The sequence below is a fragment of the Crinia signifera genome, chromosome 6 (assembly GCF_055691185.1).
Source record: "Crinia signifera chromosome 6, ASM5569118v1, whole genome shotgun sequence".
NCBI lineage: Eukaryota > Metazoa > Chordata > Amphibia > Anura > Myobatrachidae > Crinia > Crinia signifera.
Window position 1 is genome coordinate 144,016,300 of NC_139222.1, and position 16,937 is coordinate 144,033,236.

Consider the following 16,937-nt stretch of genomic DNA (forward strand, 5'->3'; position numbering starts at 1 on the left):
CCTTCTTAGCATGGGGTCGCGACTTCATGTTGCTGACCATCAGGCTGATGGCTTTTCTAATCTCAGTCACTGATTGAAGGAGTCTGACAAATCTGTTGAGTTGTCTGTTACTTCAGACTCCTCCCACTAGTTTGTGTCTCCACAATGCTGCCATGTATGTGCTGTCTGCTGACTACACATGTGATGTGATGACCTTCTGCAGTAACTTGCTGGGGTCCTGTCATTATTTTTATTGTTTGATGGGGTCCCAGAGCAAAATAGTTTGAGGAACTCTGGACTAGAGTTAATCTGTGCTTTGCTTTGATTTTTTTTCCTCACTGTAAGTGTATCCAGGAACCAGTCACAATTACCAGCTATCAAAAGTAAATCATATCATCACTAACATTGTATTCTGGAATTGTGGCATTTATATATTTTCAAATAACAGTTAAAAAAAAAAAAAAATACCAAATAGGAAACCAGTGCCCCTTACCAGCTGAGCTATTTTTTGGCATGATTTAGATTTGCACACAATGCTAATGTTCACATAGCAGATTGTTTTTTTGGTGACTGTGCAAAAATTTATAAAAACCACAATAGTGAATCCATTGCACACAGGTGCTGATGCATTAGATACAAATAGTATCAGAGATGGGGTAGGCTAGTGTGATGGTGACTAGTTTGATGCCCCAGCTAAGTCAATTGTGCACACATGGACTTATCTGCTACAATAATACACCACCTTGGGTGGATCTAAAATGGTCGGTGCTGGCTAGTGTGACAGTTGGTATTAAAAGCATTGCACGGGCGGCTTATCAAATGAACACAAATGTGACCGGTATGCAGTAAGCATGAACAGTCATTTGATAATTGCCCGTGTTGGTCTCACTCTCACCACTAATTAGCAAGATAATTTTGTGTGTACAGACTCAAGCAGCAAGGCTGTAGAGAATATTAACTGCCTTCCTGAAAAAAACACTAAACTAATTTTTTTTGTGTTAGGGGCTCACTTAATATTTGTAAAAGCCTTGCTGCTTGAGCCTGCAAAACACACAATCTCAGCAGCAGACTCAGTTCCCCTGCCCAATTCTGTGTATTACAGTATTTCTTTATTTATTTACCGGTCCAGTGGCCAGGCACATGCTGAGCCGTGCAACGCTTCTCTCCTCAATCAGGTGTCGGTTGAATCCTCGTCGTCTTCTGATGCTTGCGGTGTGACATCATTATGGGTGGTGGGGTGGGGGCTTCTGGATTTCCTGCTGCCCACTGTGTGAATAGCAGCGGGCAACAGGCGCTGAATAACCAATGAATGAGGGTGAAACGCAGGAGGCTCTGGGGCGGCAGCCAGAGATGACCCGAGGCTGTGCAGTAAAGGGGGGTGGTGGTGGTGGCTATGCGGGCTGCGGAGACAGAGAGGCCCATGCCCTACCATCTGTCAGAGCAGCGGGCCGGGACAGTTTTTCCCATAGCACCCCCCTGTCGGTGGCCCTGTGTGTATGCCCCACGTATTTTAGTTGCAAAGTTGGTGTTTTCATTATTAATGTAATCTTCCCTGACCTAGCTTATGTGCAATAAATTAGATATAGATGTAAACAGCAAGAACATTGATATTTGTTTTTGTTTTATCACTTTTTTTGCTAATGACAGCTTTCAAAAGTTGTCTGTCATCCATCCCTGATGCGAAGCACAGAGCAGATTTTGAAGTCATAAGTGAAACCGTTGCTTTTATTAGTCCATACTGTACTTTTGAGTTTTAGCATCTACCCCTTTTAGCAAAATAAGTTTCCTGAAGGCACACATACAGTTGTATAAGCTTGAAAAAGGGGAAGTGCCCACACCACAGACAAAAGTCTATATGGAGAAATTTCAGTTTTGGTTTATACTAGGCTACTATGTTTTGCAATGTGCTATGCAGGAGATAGGAATGACAGAAATAGACACTCACGTACTTACATATATTTATATAGACATATACATACACACCATATTTGTCATATTTAACAACCTTAAAAAAATATGAAGTTTCAGGAAATATGAAATTTTTTAAAGCAAATTATATTTTCCTTTGTGATGTAAAATGACTGATTACAGGGAACATTAGGGGTGCAATTTAATAGGATGCGATTTTTATGCACTTTCGGAAATCGCACCTTATCGCATTTTTTAGAATTGCTTTTTTTGCATGAATTTGACTATTTAATGAGATGCAAATTCACGGCAAAAAAGGGCGATATGGTGCAATATGGTGCGATCTGGTGCAACATTTAGCCATGAAAATGTGTGATTTTTAGTCATCAAAATGTGTGCATTGTCGCATATGTGCAATTTTGTGTAAAAAAAAACTGAGAAAAAAAACCCGATGTGGGGTCCCCCTTCTGAGCACAACCAGCCCTGGGCTCAAAGAGCTGGTCCTGGTTTCATAAAATCACGGGAGAAACCAAGTAGGGGTCGCCCGGATTTTATAAAACTAGCATCATGCACAAGGGCAGGTCCTGTTTCCCAAAATACGGGGGAAAAATGAGTAGGGGTACTTCATATTTAAATAACCAGTATTGGGCCCAACCAGCCAGCAGGGTAATGCCACAGGCAAGGGGAGACTTTTTATACAAGTCCCCACAGCCAAAGCTTTCACCCCCTGACCGATCAGCCTGGGCAGGGGTCCTGAGGAAGTGTGGACCCCCGTATGAAGGGGTCCTCCCCTCAAGAATTTCCTGTCCTAGAATGTCTGTGTGTGTAAATGTGGTAGGGAATATAGACTGTAAGCTCCACTGGGGCAGGGACTGATGTGACTGTTCAAATATTCTCTGTAAAGCGCTGCGGAATATGGATGCGCTATATAAGAAACTGTTAATAATAATAATAATAATATTGTGAGGTTAAGTCTTATTAATAAATAATATACTTTTCATATATGATTTGTTAATGTTTCTCTTAACAAGTCATATGAGGTTTAGTGCTAATGTTTACCTATGTCTTTTTTTCATACCCCTCAACAGTGTTTTATTCATATTTTGGATGCAGAACATCCTTGTTTTCTGCTGGACGGTCTCACCTTTGCCAACTGTCCCTCAAGATTTTCCCTAAAAATTGTTACTATTTTCAGTATTGACAATGCTTAGGTATTTTCCAGGAGACTCACAGATTTTGTTGAGTAACACAGACTTTCCGAAACAGTAAATGGCCCTTCCTAGTAAAATGGGCAGGACTAATGTTTGCATACCGCTTCCTGTTGGCTTTCAAGGTTTAAAGTCTCTTGTAGACGTATTATCCTTTTCCAGTCCAAATTTTTTTGCAATTCAAACAGTCTGGTTAAAATGTTTAAATTAATTGTAATTTTTTTTATTTAAAAATGGCCTACGTTGAATGCAAGGGCGTAACTACCATAGGTGCAGGGGGTGCAGCTGCTATGGGGCCCAGAGCTGAAAGGGGCCCACTTTGCCTGTAAAAGCATCATATGCTAAATAATTTTTTAAGCATTAGGTGATAAATAGGGGCCCTTAAAAATTTTTGCTATGGGGCCCACATGTATCTAGTCACGCCACTGGTTGAATGTTGAACGATGTTAATGTTCTTATTTCAAAGTGGCTCACCATTGGATCTGTGACTAGCACTAGGGCTGTTGAGCCTGACTAGACATTGGACCTGAATGGTTTAGTATTACCGTTTAGTTCAAGCATGACACATTTCTCAGGCACTTCACTGTTTCACTTGTGAAATATGACATCTCAGTATTTATCAAGTTATTTTTAATTAGCAATGTCCCAAAGTCTCTATCCCTTGTTTTCAAGACAATATCCCAGATAAATACAGTTTTGTAATACCCCTTTTCCATCTGCAAGTCGGGTCGCACCTGGGATTTTGGACCTGACTACAACCTGGGTGTGACCCAGCTTGTTAACCCACTCACACTAGAGTCCCCACCCGGCATAATGCCGGGCAGGCGACATCATCGGGAGGTGGGGTTAGGGAGGCGCTGGGAGATGAAAGCATCTCCCAGCGCCGGTTTTTGCACTGTAGTGAACGGGACCGACCCCGTCGCATCGACCCCGTCGCATCGACCCCGGTTACCCGTTTACACTACACAGTGACCCAGGTTGAACCCATGTTCAACCCTGGTCAATACCTGGGTAGAAATGCCGGGTCTCACGACCTGGGTTATTTCTACAGGCAGCGTTTCCACCTGCCTAAAATCCCGGATTTGCCGCGCTCCTGTGCAAAAACCCGGGATATTTAGGCTAGTGGAAAAGGGGAATAATATGTAGTGCAATTAACGTCTTCTTTCATTTTGAAATATTTACATAAGCTTTGCAACCCAATACTTTTAGGTGAATATCATAGAATCACCATCAAACAACACTGGATTCATGGACATTTGTATGTAACTGTAAGTGCATTATGTAGTCGCTCCTACTCCGCTCTTACTCCCTTGCTATAAATGGAATAAACCCCAAAGCTTTTGAAATCCATATGGGCCTTAGCCACAATAAATAATATTGAAAACTGGTCCTGATTCAGATGTGGATGCTAAGCAGTAGCTGTTGTCTCTCTTCTCACAGCCATTTCACGAAGGAACTCCCTGGATCTCCATGCATTGCCAATCTGCATCAAACACCAATAACCATAATCATTTTATTTTTAATCATGGGAAAGTAGGGTCTCTGAAATCTTTGCTATGTGTGTTCAATAGTCTTTAGTCAGCAGGTTTTTTTTTTAACAATGTTGATACTGGGCAGTATGGCTGGTGCTATGGTTAGCATTACTGCCTCACAGCGCTGAGGTCATGGGTTCGATTCCCGCCATGGCTCTAACTGTGCAGAGTTTGTATATTCTCCCCGTGCTTGCGTGGGTTTCCTCCGGGTGCTCCGGTTTCCTCCCACAATCCAAAAATATACTGGTAGGCTAATTGGCTCCCAACAAAATTAACCCTAGAATGTCTGTATGTGCGTTTACATGTGGTAGGTAATATAGATTGTAAGCTCCACTGGGGCAGGGACTGATGTGAATGTTCAAATATTCTCTGTAAAGCTCTGCGGAATATGTATGCGCTATATATGAAACTGCTAATAAATAAATACTGGAGTCTTGTATTCAGAGTAACAAGCTGGTAATTAACTTTTTTCAAATTGTAGCTGCACATTGTTCAGTGTTTATGCAAAATTGTCTGTCAATATATTCTGCCTTGGCGAGAGAGTAAGTGGACTGAAATAAAGTACCAACCAACCATCTCCTAACTCATTTTGCAAACCAGCCTCTAATGTTAGGAGCCAATTGGCTTGTACTTTATCTCTCTCCTGGGATTAGTAGTATGTTTAAAAAAAAAAACCTAGCAAGGAGGGCAAGCAATTTAGTTTTTAACATTTCTTTTGAATCTTTGGGTGAAATGTAATAGGATGAGAGATTCAGAAAGTGAGAGATTTGGTAAGAAATCTCCAGTTTCTTTTAAAGCGACAATCATTTACACTACACAACCAGTTTGATTTTGCAGTGTAAATGATTGCCGCTTTAAAAAAAATGAGATTTCTTACCAAATCTCTCACTTTCTGATTCTCTCATCCTATTACATTTCACCCCCCAAAAAAATATTTTAATATGGAGATGGGTTTCCTAGTATCTTAATACTATGGAGATGAGTCTTACTAACATGTATAATTATCTTTATTAATATTATTATTATTATTTACAGTTTCTTATATACTCACTTTCTGAATCCTATTAAATTTGCCCCCGTGTTTTATATAATGTGCATATTTTTATGTGTTGCATATTGGATAATTTAATAATAACATTTATTTAAAAAAATCATTTGCAGCCCATAACAAAGATGTCTGCTTTTGACTTTGTGTGAATATGTCATGTGACCCCTTTTCCCAGCCTTTCTGGGATGCTAGTGCCACAGTGTGGGAATGATAGACTAAGCACTCTGCGCTCTGCACTGCTACTATGCTGCTGTATGTAGGAAGCTGATCCTACCTCGTGTCCCAGCTTCATGCATCTTTAGAAGTCCCTGGACCAGCAACGGTCTAAAACTGCAATCTTCAAAAGGAGATCATGTATCCCATATTGCTGCTCACTTGGGCTGCTGTGCTCCAAAAGGGACATTTAACCCTTGCAGGTAAGATGAAAAAATATGATGACTTTTGAAATCTCTTTTTTTTTTTTTGTTATCCTGCAGAAAGAGCAAGGTTGGTGGTTTTATAAAGTTGTTATCTGCAATGCAGTGCTTAGAGCCCATGCAGGCACACAAAAACTCTGCCCTGCATTGCAGTGCTTATCCTATGCACCATCCTGCCTTGGTCATTCCTTTCCTACTAGAGCATGCTGCCAGCCTCTTTATCTGCAGGCTGGTATTTGCAGAACATCCAATCATAAGACTTTAAAGTATATTCACTCAAATAGCAGAAACAAATGTCCAGTATGAATGCAGTAATTATTCTGATTTAAGAAAGCACAGTATCTGAAGGGTTAGGAGGTGTCCCACTGCAGTGTATGGAGCCAGCTCCGCAGTCGTGGTTTATCTGTGGGTGTTTTTTTTTGTTGGGTTCAGTCCAAGAATTACAGTAATCACGCAACAATTCTCAATATTCATTTAAAGATGTCTTTGCAAAAACATATATATTGCTAAGCAACTAGCACAGGTGCTGATTTCAGTTATCAGTACAAGTAATTAATTTTAAGTGTGAATATTACAGTTTTGCTGTGGATTTAGGATAAAAAATATTTTGTATGGAAGGTTAACCCATTCACTATCAAAAGTCTTACACAATGCCACAATGCTCTTTTAAATATATGAGGGGGGTGGGGGTGTTAAAACATCTACTCAGAAGGGGTTAATGGATCTTAATGCAGAACTTTTGTCCAAATGACCTCACTGCAGTCCTTCTCCACCCGGCCCTTGCGTCCCCACCCCTGTCTTTCAGGATGGTAGCGTAATTAGGTATTGAATACTTTTGTTAGGCGTTTGGTGGGTATGATAACTTACCATTCTATACAACCTTCCTGTCTGCCTGTTCAGAAAGAAGTCTGAGGAGTGTCATTCACAGGATGAAGGACACAGGATTGCTTTATTGAAGATGCTCAGTACAGAATTCTGCAAGATCATTCTAGAGAAAAGCAGTGAGGAGAACTGGTTTGTCCTTTGATAGGTGTGAGGCAATTATTAATGCAGCATTTTTGGGAAACTCAACACCCTAGCGCAGTCAAATCATGGAAAGACTTTGATTACCTGAAGATAATTATACTGAAGGAAATAAATATGTATTTTGGACTTCACACATAAATTACTAAGGTTAAAAAGAACTCCATTCATTGTACAGGGTACTTATGCATTAGCAAGGCGCCCGCGTAAGTAAGAAAATAGCATCGCATGGACCGTTTTAGTGCCGTGCGATGCGATGCAATGCGATTTTCCTATGTAATTTATTCAGTGCTCTCTTGGCCCCGGCGGATCGCATTGCATGGATTGCATCGCATGGAATCGCACCTCCCGCAAAATCGCATGCGATTTTATAGGGTGCGATGCCATTACATTAGCTATACACTTGTATGACACGCAATGAGGTTTTCGCCCCCCCCCCCCCCCCCCCACTATCCACGTCACCCCGAAGCATGGCGAGCGCAGCGTAACGTGTCCTCCCCACCTTTTCATACCCCCACTATCCACGTCGGCGTGGAGATGATTTTATATTGCGCGGCGAGGGGACGCGGAATACATGTAAAGTAATCCGCGTCCCCTCGCTTCGGGCTTGGTGTCTCGCTGCGCTCGCCACACTATATAAAATCAACTCCACGCCGACGTGGATAGTGGGGGCATGAAAAGGTCAGGAGGACGCGTTCCGCCGCCCCTCGCAGGGCTCGCAGCGCTCACCACGCTTCAGGGTGGCGTGGATAGTGGGGGGGGGGGTGCCGAAAACCTCATTGCATGTCATACAAGTGTATAGCTAATGTAATGGCATCGATGGCAGGCGATTTTGCGGGAGGTGCGATGCGATCCGCCAGGGCCAACAGAGCAGTGAATAAATTGCATAGGAAAATCGCATTGCATCGCACGGCACTAAAACGGGCCATGCGATGCGATTTCCCTACGCTAGCGTACGTATGCTAATTGGGCGCCCTGCTAATACATAAGTACCTTGTACAGTATATAATTTAGGTGTCCCAATTTATAAATGTGCATACGTTTCTTTTCTGTTCTATTAAAATAGTTTCTACCCAATCTACTTCTGATCTGGGGATTTCATGTGACTTGTAAGAATTCAAAGTGAAAAAACAAAACACTCTGATCTATTGGGGGAAATTTACTAAAGGAAATTTGTAAAAAAAATAGGTGTACAGTATTTGTATTTAGAAATACACTTATTTTTGACATTTACTATCCCGAAAATACGGCAATTCCTATTCGTATTGATGTGCTATCAATACGAATAGGAATTGCCGTATTTTCGGGATAGTAAATGTAAAAAATAGTAAATGTAAAAAATAAGTGTATTTCTAAATACAAATACACCTATTTTTTACAAATTTCCTTTAGTAAATTTCCCCCATTACCTCTACTTTTCTTAATTACTAAGTTATGATTAGGTCTTGTACCTACTGGTGTTAATTTCATGTATATTTCTTGTACCACAACTGTAAATGGTTCTGAAAATGTACCGTAACCTAATTACTAGCGTAGTTGTGTGTTGTGTTTGTGCTGCCTTTCTCTGAACATCTTTTAGTCTTAATGCATTCAACATATATTAAGCATCTTGGTAAGGCCACACAGTGCCCCAAAGGACAGGTACAGGAACAGACCCATGTCAAATACGCTTGTGTTTTACACACTACAGTATGTCAATGTAATTTGTCTTTCAGCAATATCACTGATGAAGTGCCAGTAATAGATTATCATTTTTTTTCTTAAACATTGATTCAATGTTGTTGCTGCTTGTTTCAAAATTATTTATCTCTATTGGTACAAATAAACTGGACAGTTTAGGAATATTCAATTGTTAGCATCAGCAGCTGTCTCTCCTGCGCTCCAAAGCTATTCAATTGTTGCTTAGTTGCTGGCACTAGCATTTCAGCGAACTGAAATGTGCAATAAGTTTACCATTTGAGAGCTCTAACTAGATCTAAAACCCATTTGTTTAGTCAGGTATAACTGATTTATGTGGCTAAATCCATCCATAATGAGCGTGATCAGTGCGATTGGCAGCATCAATTAAATATCTCCCCTCAATCTCCAGTCTCTTATGATGGTAAGATAGAATGGTGAAAACAATTGAATTCCCCCCTTTAACTCTTCTTTCCTTAATGTAACATAAAAGAAATAACAATATTTTTCTTAACAATAGGAGAAAATGCATTTGCACAAATTATTAGTTGCAGATACACTTTAACTAAAAGGCAAGTAGGCTTTCTTAATTTAGAATATTATGAAAGTATGCTTACATCTGTCATATATCCCTTTCAGACAGAAGCCATGAATTTGACACCGCTTTCACCTGGCTTTTGGAACGTTCCAGATGAGAACCCCTTTTACACAAGAGATTATATTACCAGGGCAAGCATTTGAACCAGGGATTTCTCCCGACAATCTAATGCTGCTTTCAGACCGCATAACTGGCTTTGACCCTGTATTTGGAAACGTTTCCAAAAACGGGTCTGCCAGATAAAACCCCTTTCACACCGCAGCACTTAAACGGTATATTACCGTTTAAGTGCCGATTTTTTGACACTGGCAGACCCGTTTTTGGAAACTTTCCAAATACAGGGTCAAAGCCAGTGCAGCCTTCAGCCCTCCCCTCCGTGCAGCTCCCCCCCCCCCTCGCGTGTCGACCGAGAGCATGTCGACGCCCCCCGCGCATGTCGACGCCCCCCGCGCATGTCGACGCCCCCCGCGCGTGTCGACGCCCCCCCCACCCCGCGTGTCGGCGCCCCCCCCCCGTGTCGACTTACCCCGTGCCGGTACCTCCGTTGTGGACTGCAGCTCAGTATGCTCGGAAAGCACTTATGAAAAAAGTGTCTTCCAGAAAATGGCTGCCCCATAGGAAACCCTGTTTAAAAAAACTGTCTTCCGTATGGGGGGCAGCCATTTTCTGAAAGACACTTTTTTCATAAGTGCTTTCCGAGCATACTGAGCTGCAGTGCCGGGAACCACAACGGAGATACCGGCACGGGGTAAGTCGACACGGGGGGGGGGGGGCGCCGACACGCGCGGGGGGGGTCGACACGCGGGGGGGCCGTCGACACGCGCGGGGGGGCGTCGACACGCGCGCGGGGGGTGTCGACACGCGCGGGGGGGGCTCCAGTGCTGTGAATACTTAATGAGCGCTCATTAAGTATTCACTGTGCTGAATTTAGGACCCAGCTCATTGGCTGGGTCCTAAATACCGTTTCTGAGCCGATTTTTGCGCTAAAATACCGGTTCAGAAACGGGTAGGACCCTGCATTTTAACCGGTTAGAAAAAACGGCATTTTCTAACCGGTTAAGTGGGACTGGACCTTTCAGACCGCACACATTACCGTTTTAAAACGGTAAAAAAACGGCAATTTACCGTTTTAAAAGTGCGGTCTGAAAGGGGCATTACTTAAGTCAGGCCCATTTGTGTGTGTGAAAGGGTCCATCTGGGTCCAAAGTCCTGGGTCCTTACCTTACCATTATACTAGTCTTCACAATAAAGTTGTGCTGTGGGGCCATTCAAATAATTTTGTATGTAGTGTTTAAGCATTGCCAAGATGGGAGGTAGCCATGGTGACAAATGATTAAGGATCAGTGGGCCTGTCCTGATGGATTTTTGTTAATGGCCCTAAACAATAAAATTTCAACTATTTACTGCAGAGAGGAAACCCATTTACCCTACATGAGGCTTTACCCTATTAATTAATGTTCTCAGACTAGTGATAGATAGTGCGTTTTGTTAAATACTTTATTATTCAATGTTGTCACCATCTCAGGATTTTTGGCAACATAGATTTTTATTTTAAGATAAATGTGTCGAAATCATTTTTATGTTTTTTATTTTTTGGTTTGCTGTTTTGATTTTGATGTTTTATCTTTTTTTTTTTTTAAGTGGAACTAGAATTCCAGTAGATGCATTCTGAACTCACTAGTAAAGCTGTAAGATGCCTTCTACTGCTACCAGCCAGTATTGATGAGGAGCTGGGGTATTACTCAGCTGCTACAGCAACATTTTAGAATGAGCAAAGATTTTCTATTTCTGCAATAATTGGTGATAGAAAATAGTATAGCCCATACATTGTAAATAGCCCTGAAGGTTGAAGTACTTGGATATAATTGAAGAGGCAAGTGGATGAAGTTGTTAGGTTACATTTAGATAAAACTGAAATATTCAGTTTAAGAATTGGACATAGCCCTTTTATCCATAAAATATATCAATAAATAAACTTCCAACATTTAAACTAACATTGGTTCTATGATCCCTAGAAATATTTCCCAACAGTACTTCCCCTTCCTGCAGGAGGAGGAAACCTGGTCACATATAGGGATTGTGGCCAATGGGAAAGTGGTTGAATGATGACATAATTGTGACTCCACCCGGGAATACAGCACAGTAAAAACAGGTGAAGTATGGCGAGGGGCGTGGAAACAATGAAGAGATTCAGACAGAATTGTGTCATTGGGTCCCTCTCAGTCTGTGCTTTATAAGTGGGTAGACCGAGGAGGGTTTCAGTGGGTTGTGAGGGTTCGGTGGAGGGAAGCTGCATGATGACTGATTTGAGTCTTTTATTTGTAGCGGAAACAAGCCAAGTAGGGAAGAAATTGCAGTGCTGGAATACAACCTAGTGGTTTTGTGGATCCGACTGTTAAGAGGACAGGATTTGTTAAAGAGGCAGAACTACTATTGGTGCAGTTAGTTCAGTGCATTGGGACCCTGAGGACTAAGGGGCCCACTACTACCCCTATCACCCTCTTCCTGTCACCCATTATTTTTCCATGTCACACTCTGCCTCCCCCTGCCTCTCCTTTTCACATTCTGCCTCTCCCTGGTACCCACTACCATGCTGTATATTGTGAACTCGGGTTGGGGTGGAGGAGGGGGGCCCAAATGATAGTATATTTTCGCACCTGGACTCACCACCTACAAGTTCTACCACTGATTTGATAAGTTGTTGATAGTCGCAGCTTCGACTCTTACAATGTGAATAGAAAAATGTTGAACATTGGTAGTAATGTGATTTAACCTCTTCGGTGGCATGCCCGGAAATTTCTCGGGCTGAACTGCGCTGCAGAAGCGGGCTCTCCCAATAAATTTCCGGGCATGCCATTGATTAGTAGATGTGTGCCAGTGGTGCCTCCAGCTGTGCACCACTGGCGCACACACATCCCTCACATCGGTCTCCCTGGTGATCATATGCCGGATCACCGGGGCTTTCCTGCGGCTGCTGATGCCAGGCCCCACTCCAAAAGTTCAAGACCGCCTGGGAGCCCTCGAGCGTTCGTGTGCCTGTACACACAAACACCCAAGCACGCCCTCCCCCTGGTGCTTACCTCTGCGGCTGCCCCGCGCTGATGCCAGGCCCCGCCAGAACCAGCAGCCCCAGGGGAGCAGGGGCTGTTGCGGAAGGCAGTGGCTGCAGCGGTGCACCTTCTGTGGTGAGTGTTTCTGGGGCAAGACAAACCTGCTCTTGTAGGTTTGTCCTGCCCCGTGAAAAGCCACCACAGAAAGGGTTAAAGTATTCTAGTTGTTCTAATTAGAAGTTTAAACATGATGCTTTACAGTCATGTTTAAAGTTCTAAAGCTCACACAGCACGATACTATGATATGCCACTCAGGTTGAAAATCTTCTTGGTAATGTTACAATTGGCAGGTATGGAAAAGCGAGAACCTACTCCAAAATAAATGTTGCACTATGTTGTGTACAGTATGCATATGTTTCTACATTGTTTTTTGGTCTACATAGTAATTCAATATTTGCATGTTAAACAAGTATATTTAATCATCTTTAAACTTAATTAACTAAATACCTCTTTGAGATCTAGGCAACTAGTATATGCAAAACATTTATTTTATTTGCAATGACACTTTACCATTAAGAAGGGAAATGCATATATCTCAACTTTCTTAAGTTTAGCAAGATACTACTACTGTCATCATGTGATTCTAGACTTGTAGGAAGTAAGGTGATTGGATGCTGCCGGCATACATAACATACTTGTGGAATCAAGTGGGTGTATGTTATTCTAGCCCACACCCTTCCTTGCTGTAAAATGCGGCACGATGATGAGAATGCAAATGCCATGTGACCGATGCCTGCCCATTGGAGTTGGTTCATTATTCTCAAAGGGGTTGAAATAAAGTAGGTGTGACTGTGTATGCATCATAAGCAGGTGTCTCTGGTGAATTATTTAATAATATGTACATGTACTTTGTATCAGGATGCAGAGGGATACCACTCACCAAATTGCAGAGCATGCAGTCTTGTTTATGGATATTGGATTTCATTAAGGAGAGTATGTGCCATTTCTCCTGGAAGAACAGTATAGCTAATGCCAGCAAGGTCCCTGTAACATCTCTACCCTGAGTAAGCAGAATGCAATCTGCTGAGTGTTCACTCTAGGTCACGTGCATACTGCCAGACAGGATGACTATACTATATTTCTTATTCATTTCTTAAAGTATATAACCTTGCCGTTTTCCTACATTGGATTTCTAAGCAACGATGAATGATAAAAAGCCATTTTCAAAAACCAATGCAGCTTCAGGGATAGCTAGTTATTCTTATAAAATATACTGTAGTTCACATATTATGTTTTTACGTTTGGAGTAAAGCCATTGTTAAATCTTAGCAAAACTTTACAAGTTAGGAAGATTTAACATGAAGAAAGATTAAAGCTGGCTACACATCAGGATTAGGGTGGCATCAAAAAATCTAGGGCCCTGGACCCAGCAGTTCCTATCCCCAGCACCCCTGGCTGGTACATGCAGCATTGACTGCAGTTGGTTTAAAATAACATTGTCTTTAACAGGAGGATTAAATTACTCCTTGGACAGTAAAACTTTAATACATAGAATACACACATATACTCACTTTGTTCCTGGCACATTCAGTCCTCTTCTTCAGTAGAATCCTTCTACATGGTAGAGAAAAAAATAAACTTGCCTACTCTTGCACAGGTTGGTCCAGGGCCGGTGCAAGGCAACGGAGCGCCCCAGGCGAGTCGGGGTGGGGGCGCCCCGGTGCCGGGGGAGGGGAGGTTACCTGTCCTGCGGCGCTGTCCAGTGCCGGGGGAGGGGGGTACCTGTCCTGCGGCGCTGTGTATTTAAAGCTGGCAGCGGAGGCAGTGAGGGGTCCCTGCAGTCAATTAGAAATAACGAGCGCTATCCGCCGGGCTATGCGGAAGCGCTTCTGTTGTGAAAACACTGGCCGCACGCTGATTGGCTGAGATCAGCGTGCGCCGTGCTGCTAGTGTTTTCACAACAGAAGCGCTTCCGCATAGCCCGGCGGATAGCGCTTGTTATTTCTAATTGACTGCAGGGACCCCTCGCTGCCTCCGCCACCAGCTTTAAATACACAGCGCCGCAGGACAGGTACCCCCGCGGCACGGGGGGGGGCAAAATGCCGCCCTCCAGTGGCCGGCGCCCTAGGCAAATGCCTAGATTTGCCTAGTGGTGGCGCCGGCCCTGGGTTGGTCCTCATCTCTATGCAGGCATCGGAGAAGTTAAATAAAATAAACTTAGTGGCCTGATCTATGTCAGGAAATTTCCATGCTGTATGTACATGCTGTACATACAGCAAAGCCATTGCAAGCAGCGGAACAAAAGTGAGCTGGTGGGAGCAGGCCTCTATTTGGCTGTGAGTGGCATGAATTTCAATAAAAATGGGCATTCTTCCACATTCAGCTGCACACCAGTGGAAGGTGATACTAATACTAGAATAAGCATAAAGTCGCTGTCACTAATACAGCAAAAGACACTAATTGCGTCACAGTAGCACCCTACTGTAATTAGAATCAACCTCAATGCGCCCTTCTCCCACGCATGGAATTTTTTTTTTCTCTCATAGTGCTGGTTGATATTATCTGTGTTGTGTTTTTTATATTATTTTGTTGATAATATTCCTTTAATGAAGGAGGTGTTTTATGTGCTATTTATAACTATATGTTCTCTTGTGCTTTTTCTCTCTTTTACTGTGTCTGTTTTATTTTGCTATGCTGCCAAAGGCAGGCAGATGTAGAGTGGAGAACTCTCATTTTATTCTGCCAAAGCAAAGGAAACTGCAGATCATTATGCACAATCATCTGATATCCATTTTAGCTACTGAATTTTACAGAGAAATACATTTAAGTTATATAATGTTGCTTTGTAATTGTATAGTTTTGGAGAAACCGCAGGTTTGGTGTTATGTCTCCAATATTACATTGGAGTTTTTATAGTTCACACCATAGTTGAACCTTTAAGGACCCTATACACTCATGCAATTTCTCTGAGGTAGTAGCCGCATAAGATTCCCCTTGGACTGCCTTGCAGCTTCTTGGGTTGGCAGAATCGCATACGATACATTGTATGTGGTCATTTTGCATACAATCTATCATATGCGATCCCAGCAAGGGCTGCAGAATCCCTTGCGATCTCCGGCTCGGATCGGAAATGGATCGGAAACACATGAGATTTGACACTTTTCATCAGATTTATCAGCCCGATCCATCAGAATTGGATGAAAAGGGCGCAAATCGCACTCGTGTATGGTCACCTTTACATGACATATGCAAAAGATATATTTCTCTCATACCTCCCAACATTTGAAAAGGAGATTCACTTTAGGACAAACAATAGTTCCAAATCTACCACCCACTCTCATGGTACTAGGGCATGGAGGGGGATACCAGGGACTGGGTCAGGATCTCAGTAACGGCAGAGGAGGCCCTGTGAGGTGAAATATGAGCACAGTGCAGTAGGTAAAAATCTTGCAGGTTCAGTACTAGGTAATAACACTGAGGAGGCAAATAAAAGGTTAGGAAAGACTGTAACAAGACAGAGTTTCAGAAGAAAGGGCTAGCCTTCTGGCAGGCAGAGAATATGGCAAACCGACAGAGTATCCACAGGACAGGCACTTGGGGCCTGATTCAGACCCGAGCACTGGGCTGCGAATTTGCAGCCCAAGCCATTTATTGAATGACCGCAGTGTACATGCGGGGTGTTTCTGCGAACAAAAAAGTAATGGCTCATTAGTCGTTTGCAAGGGATTGACAACCAGTGGCCATTTGTGTTTGGGTGCATTTTCAGGGAGTGCCCCAGAAAATGCAGACATTGCCTGGCCTTTGGGATGTCACCAGCAGCCTCCATCTCCCCATGGCTGTCGCAGCGGCGAGTAAGTCTAGACTTACTCAGGTGCTGCGAACATTGGGGAAAACCATTTGCTGTTCAATGTTTACGATGCTTTTCCCCCTGTGTTCTTATCTGCGAACACATTTGCAGCCATGCACAGGGTTGGGGGAGGGGCCCCTGGCAGGGCAGTGTTTACCAGATCACTAGGCTCCGAAGATTCACAGCCCAAGATCGGGTCTGAATCGGGCCCTTGTAGCTGATCAGCAGCTTACACCAAGTGTGGAATACCTATTTCCAGGTTGCTTCTGATAATCTGATGCAAGAAGTAGTCTGGCTTCCAGTTCTTATAGAAATCATTATTTATTAACTAGCACATTACCACATCTCTCAATTCTGTGAGAGCAAGGCCTCAGAGGGCTATGTTCAGATTAATAACAGCCAGGGAGTGGACCGGGCCGCCACTAGGAATCGCGGGGCCCGGGACTGACCTTCAATCTGGGGCCCCTAGTACCATTATTAATTCATTTCTACCATTACCATTGGCAAAAAAGAATTAATCTTGTGATCAGTTTTGGATGCTTATGTGTTTATTCTGGGAAATTAGTTGAAAATAAAACACCACTTATGTTGTAAAATAAATAGTTACATAACAATAAGTGCTTGATTATAGTTAGCTAGTAATAGCTAGTT

The 16,937-nt window shown here is 42.8% G+C and overlaps 1 protein-coding gene across 1 annotated transcript in view; it reads left to right on the plus strand.

Moving 5' to 3' along the window:
* Positions 1 to 5,880: 5,880 nt before the first annotated feature.
* Positions 5,881 to 16,937, plus strand: part of CNTNAP1 (contactin associated protein 1) — a 68,479-nt gene continuing 57,422 nt past the window's right edge. The window contains exon 1 of the mRNA XM_083147520.1: positions 5,881 to 6,091. Coding sequence (XP_083003646.1) covers positions 6,028 to 6,091 — 64 coding nt within the window. The 5' untranslated portion in view covers positions 5,881 to 6,027. The remainder of the gene's footprint in view (positions 6,092 to 16,937) is intronic.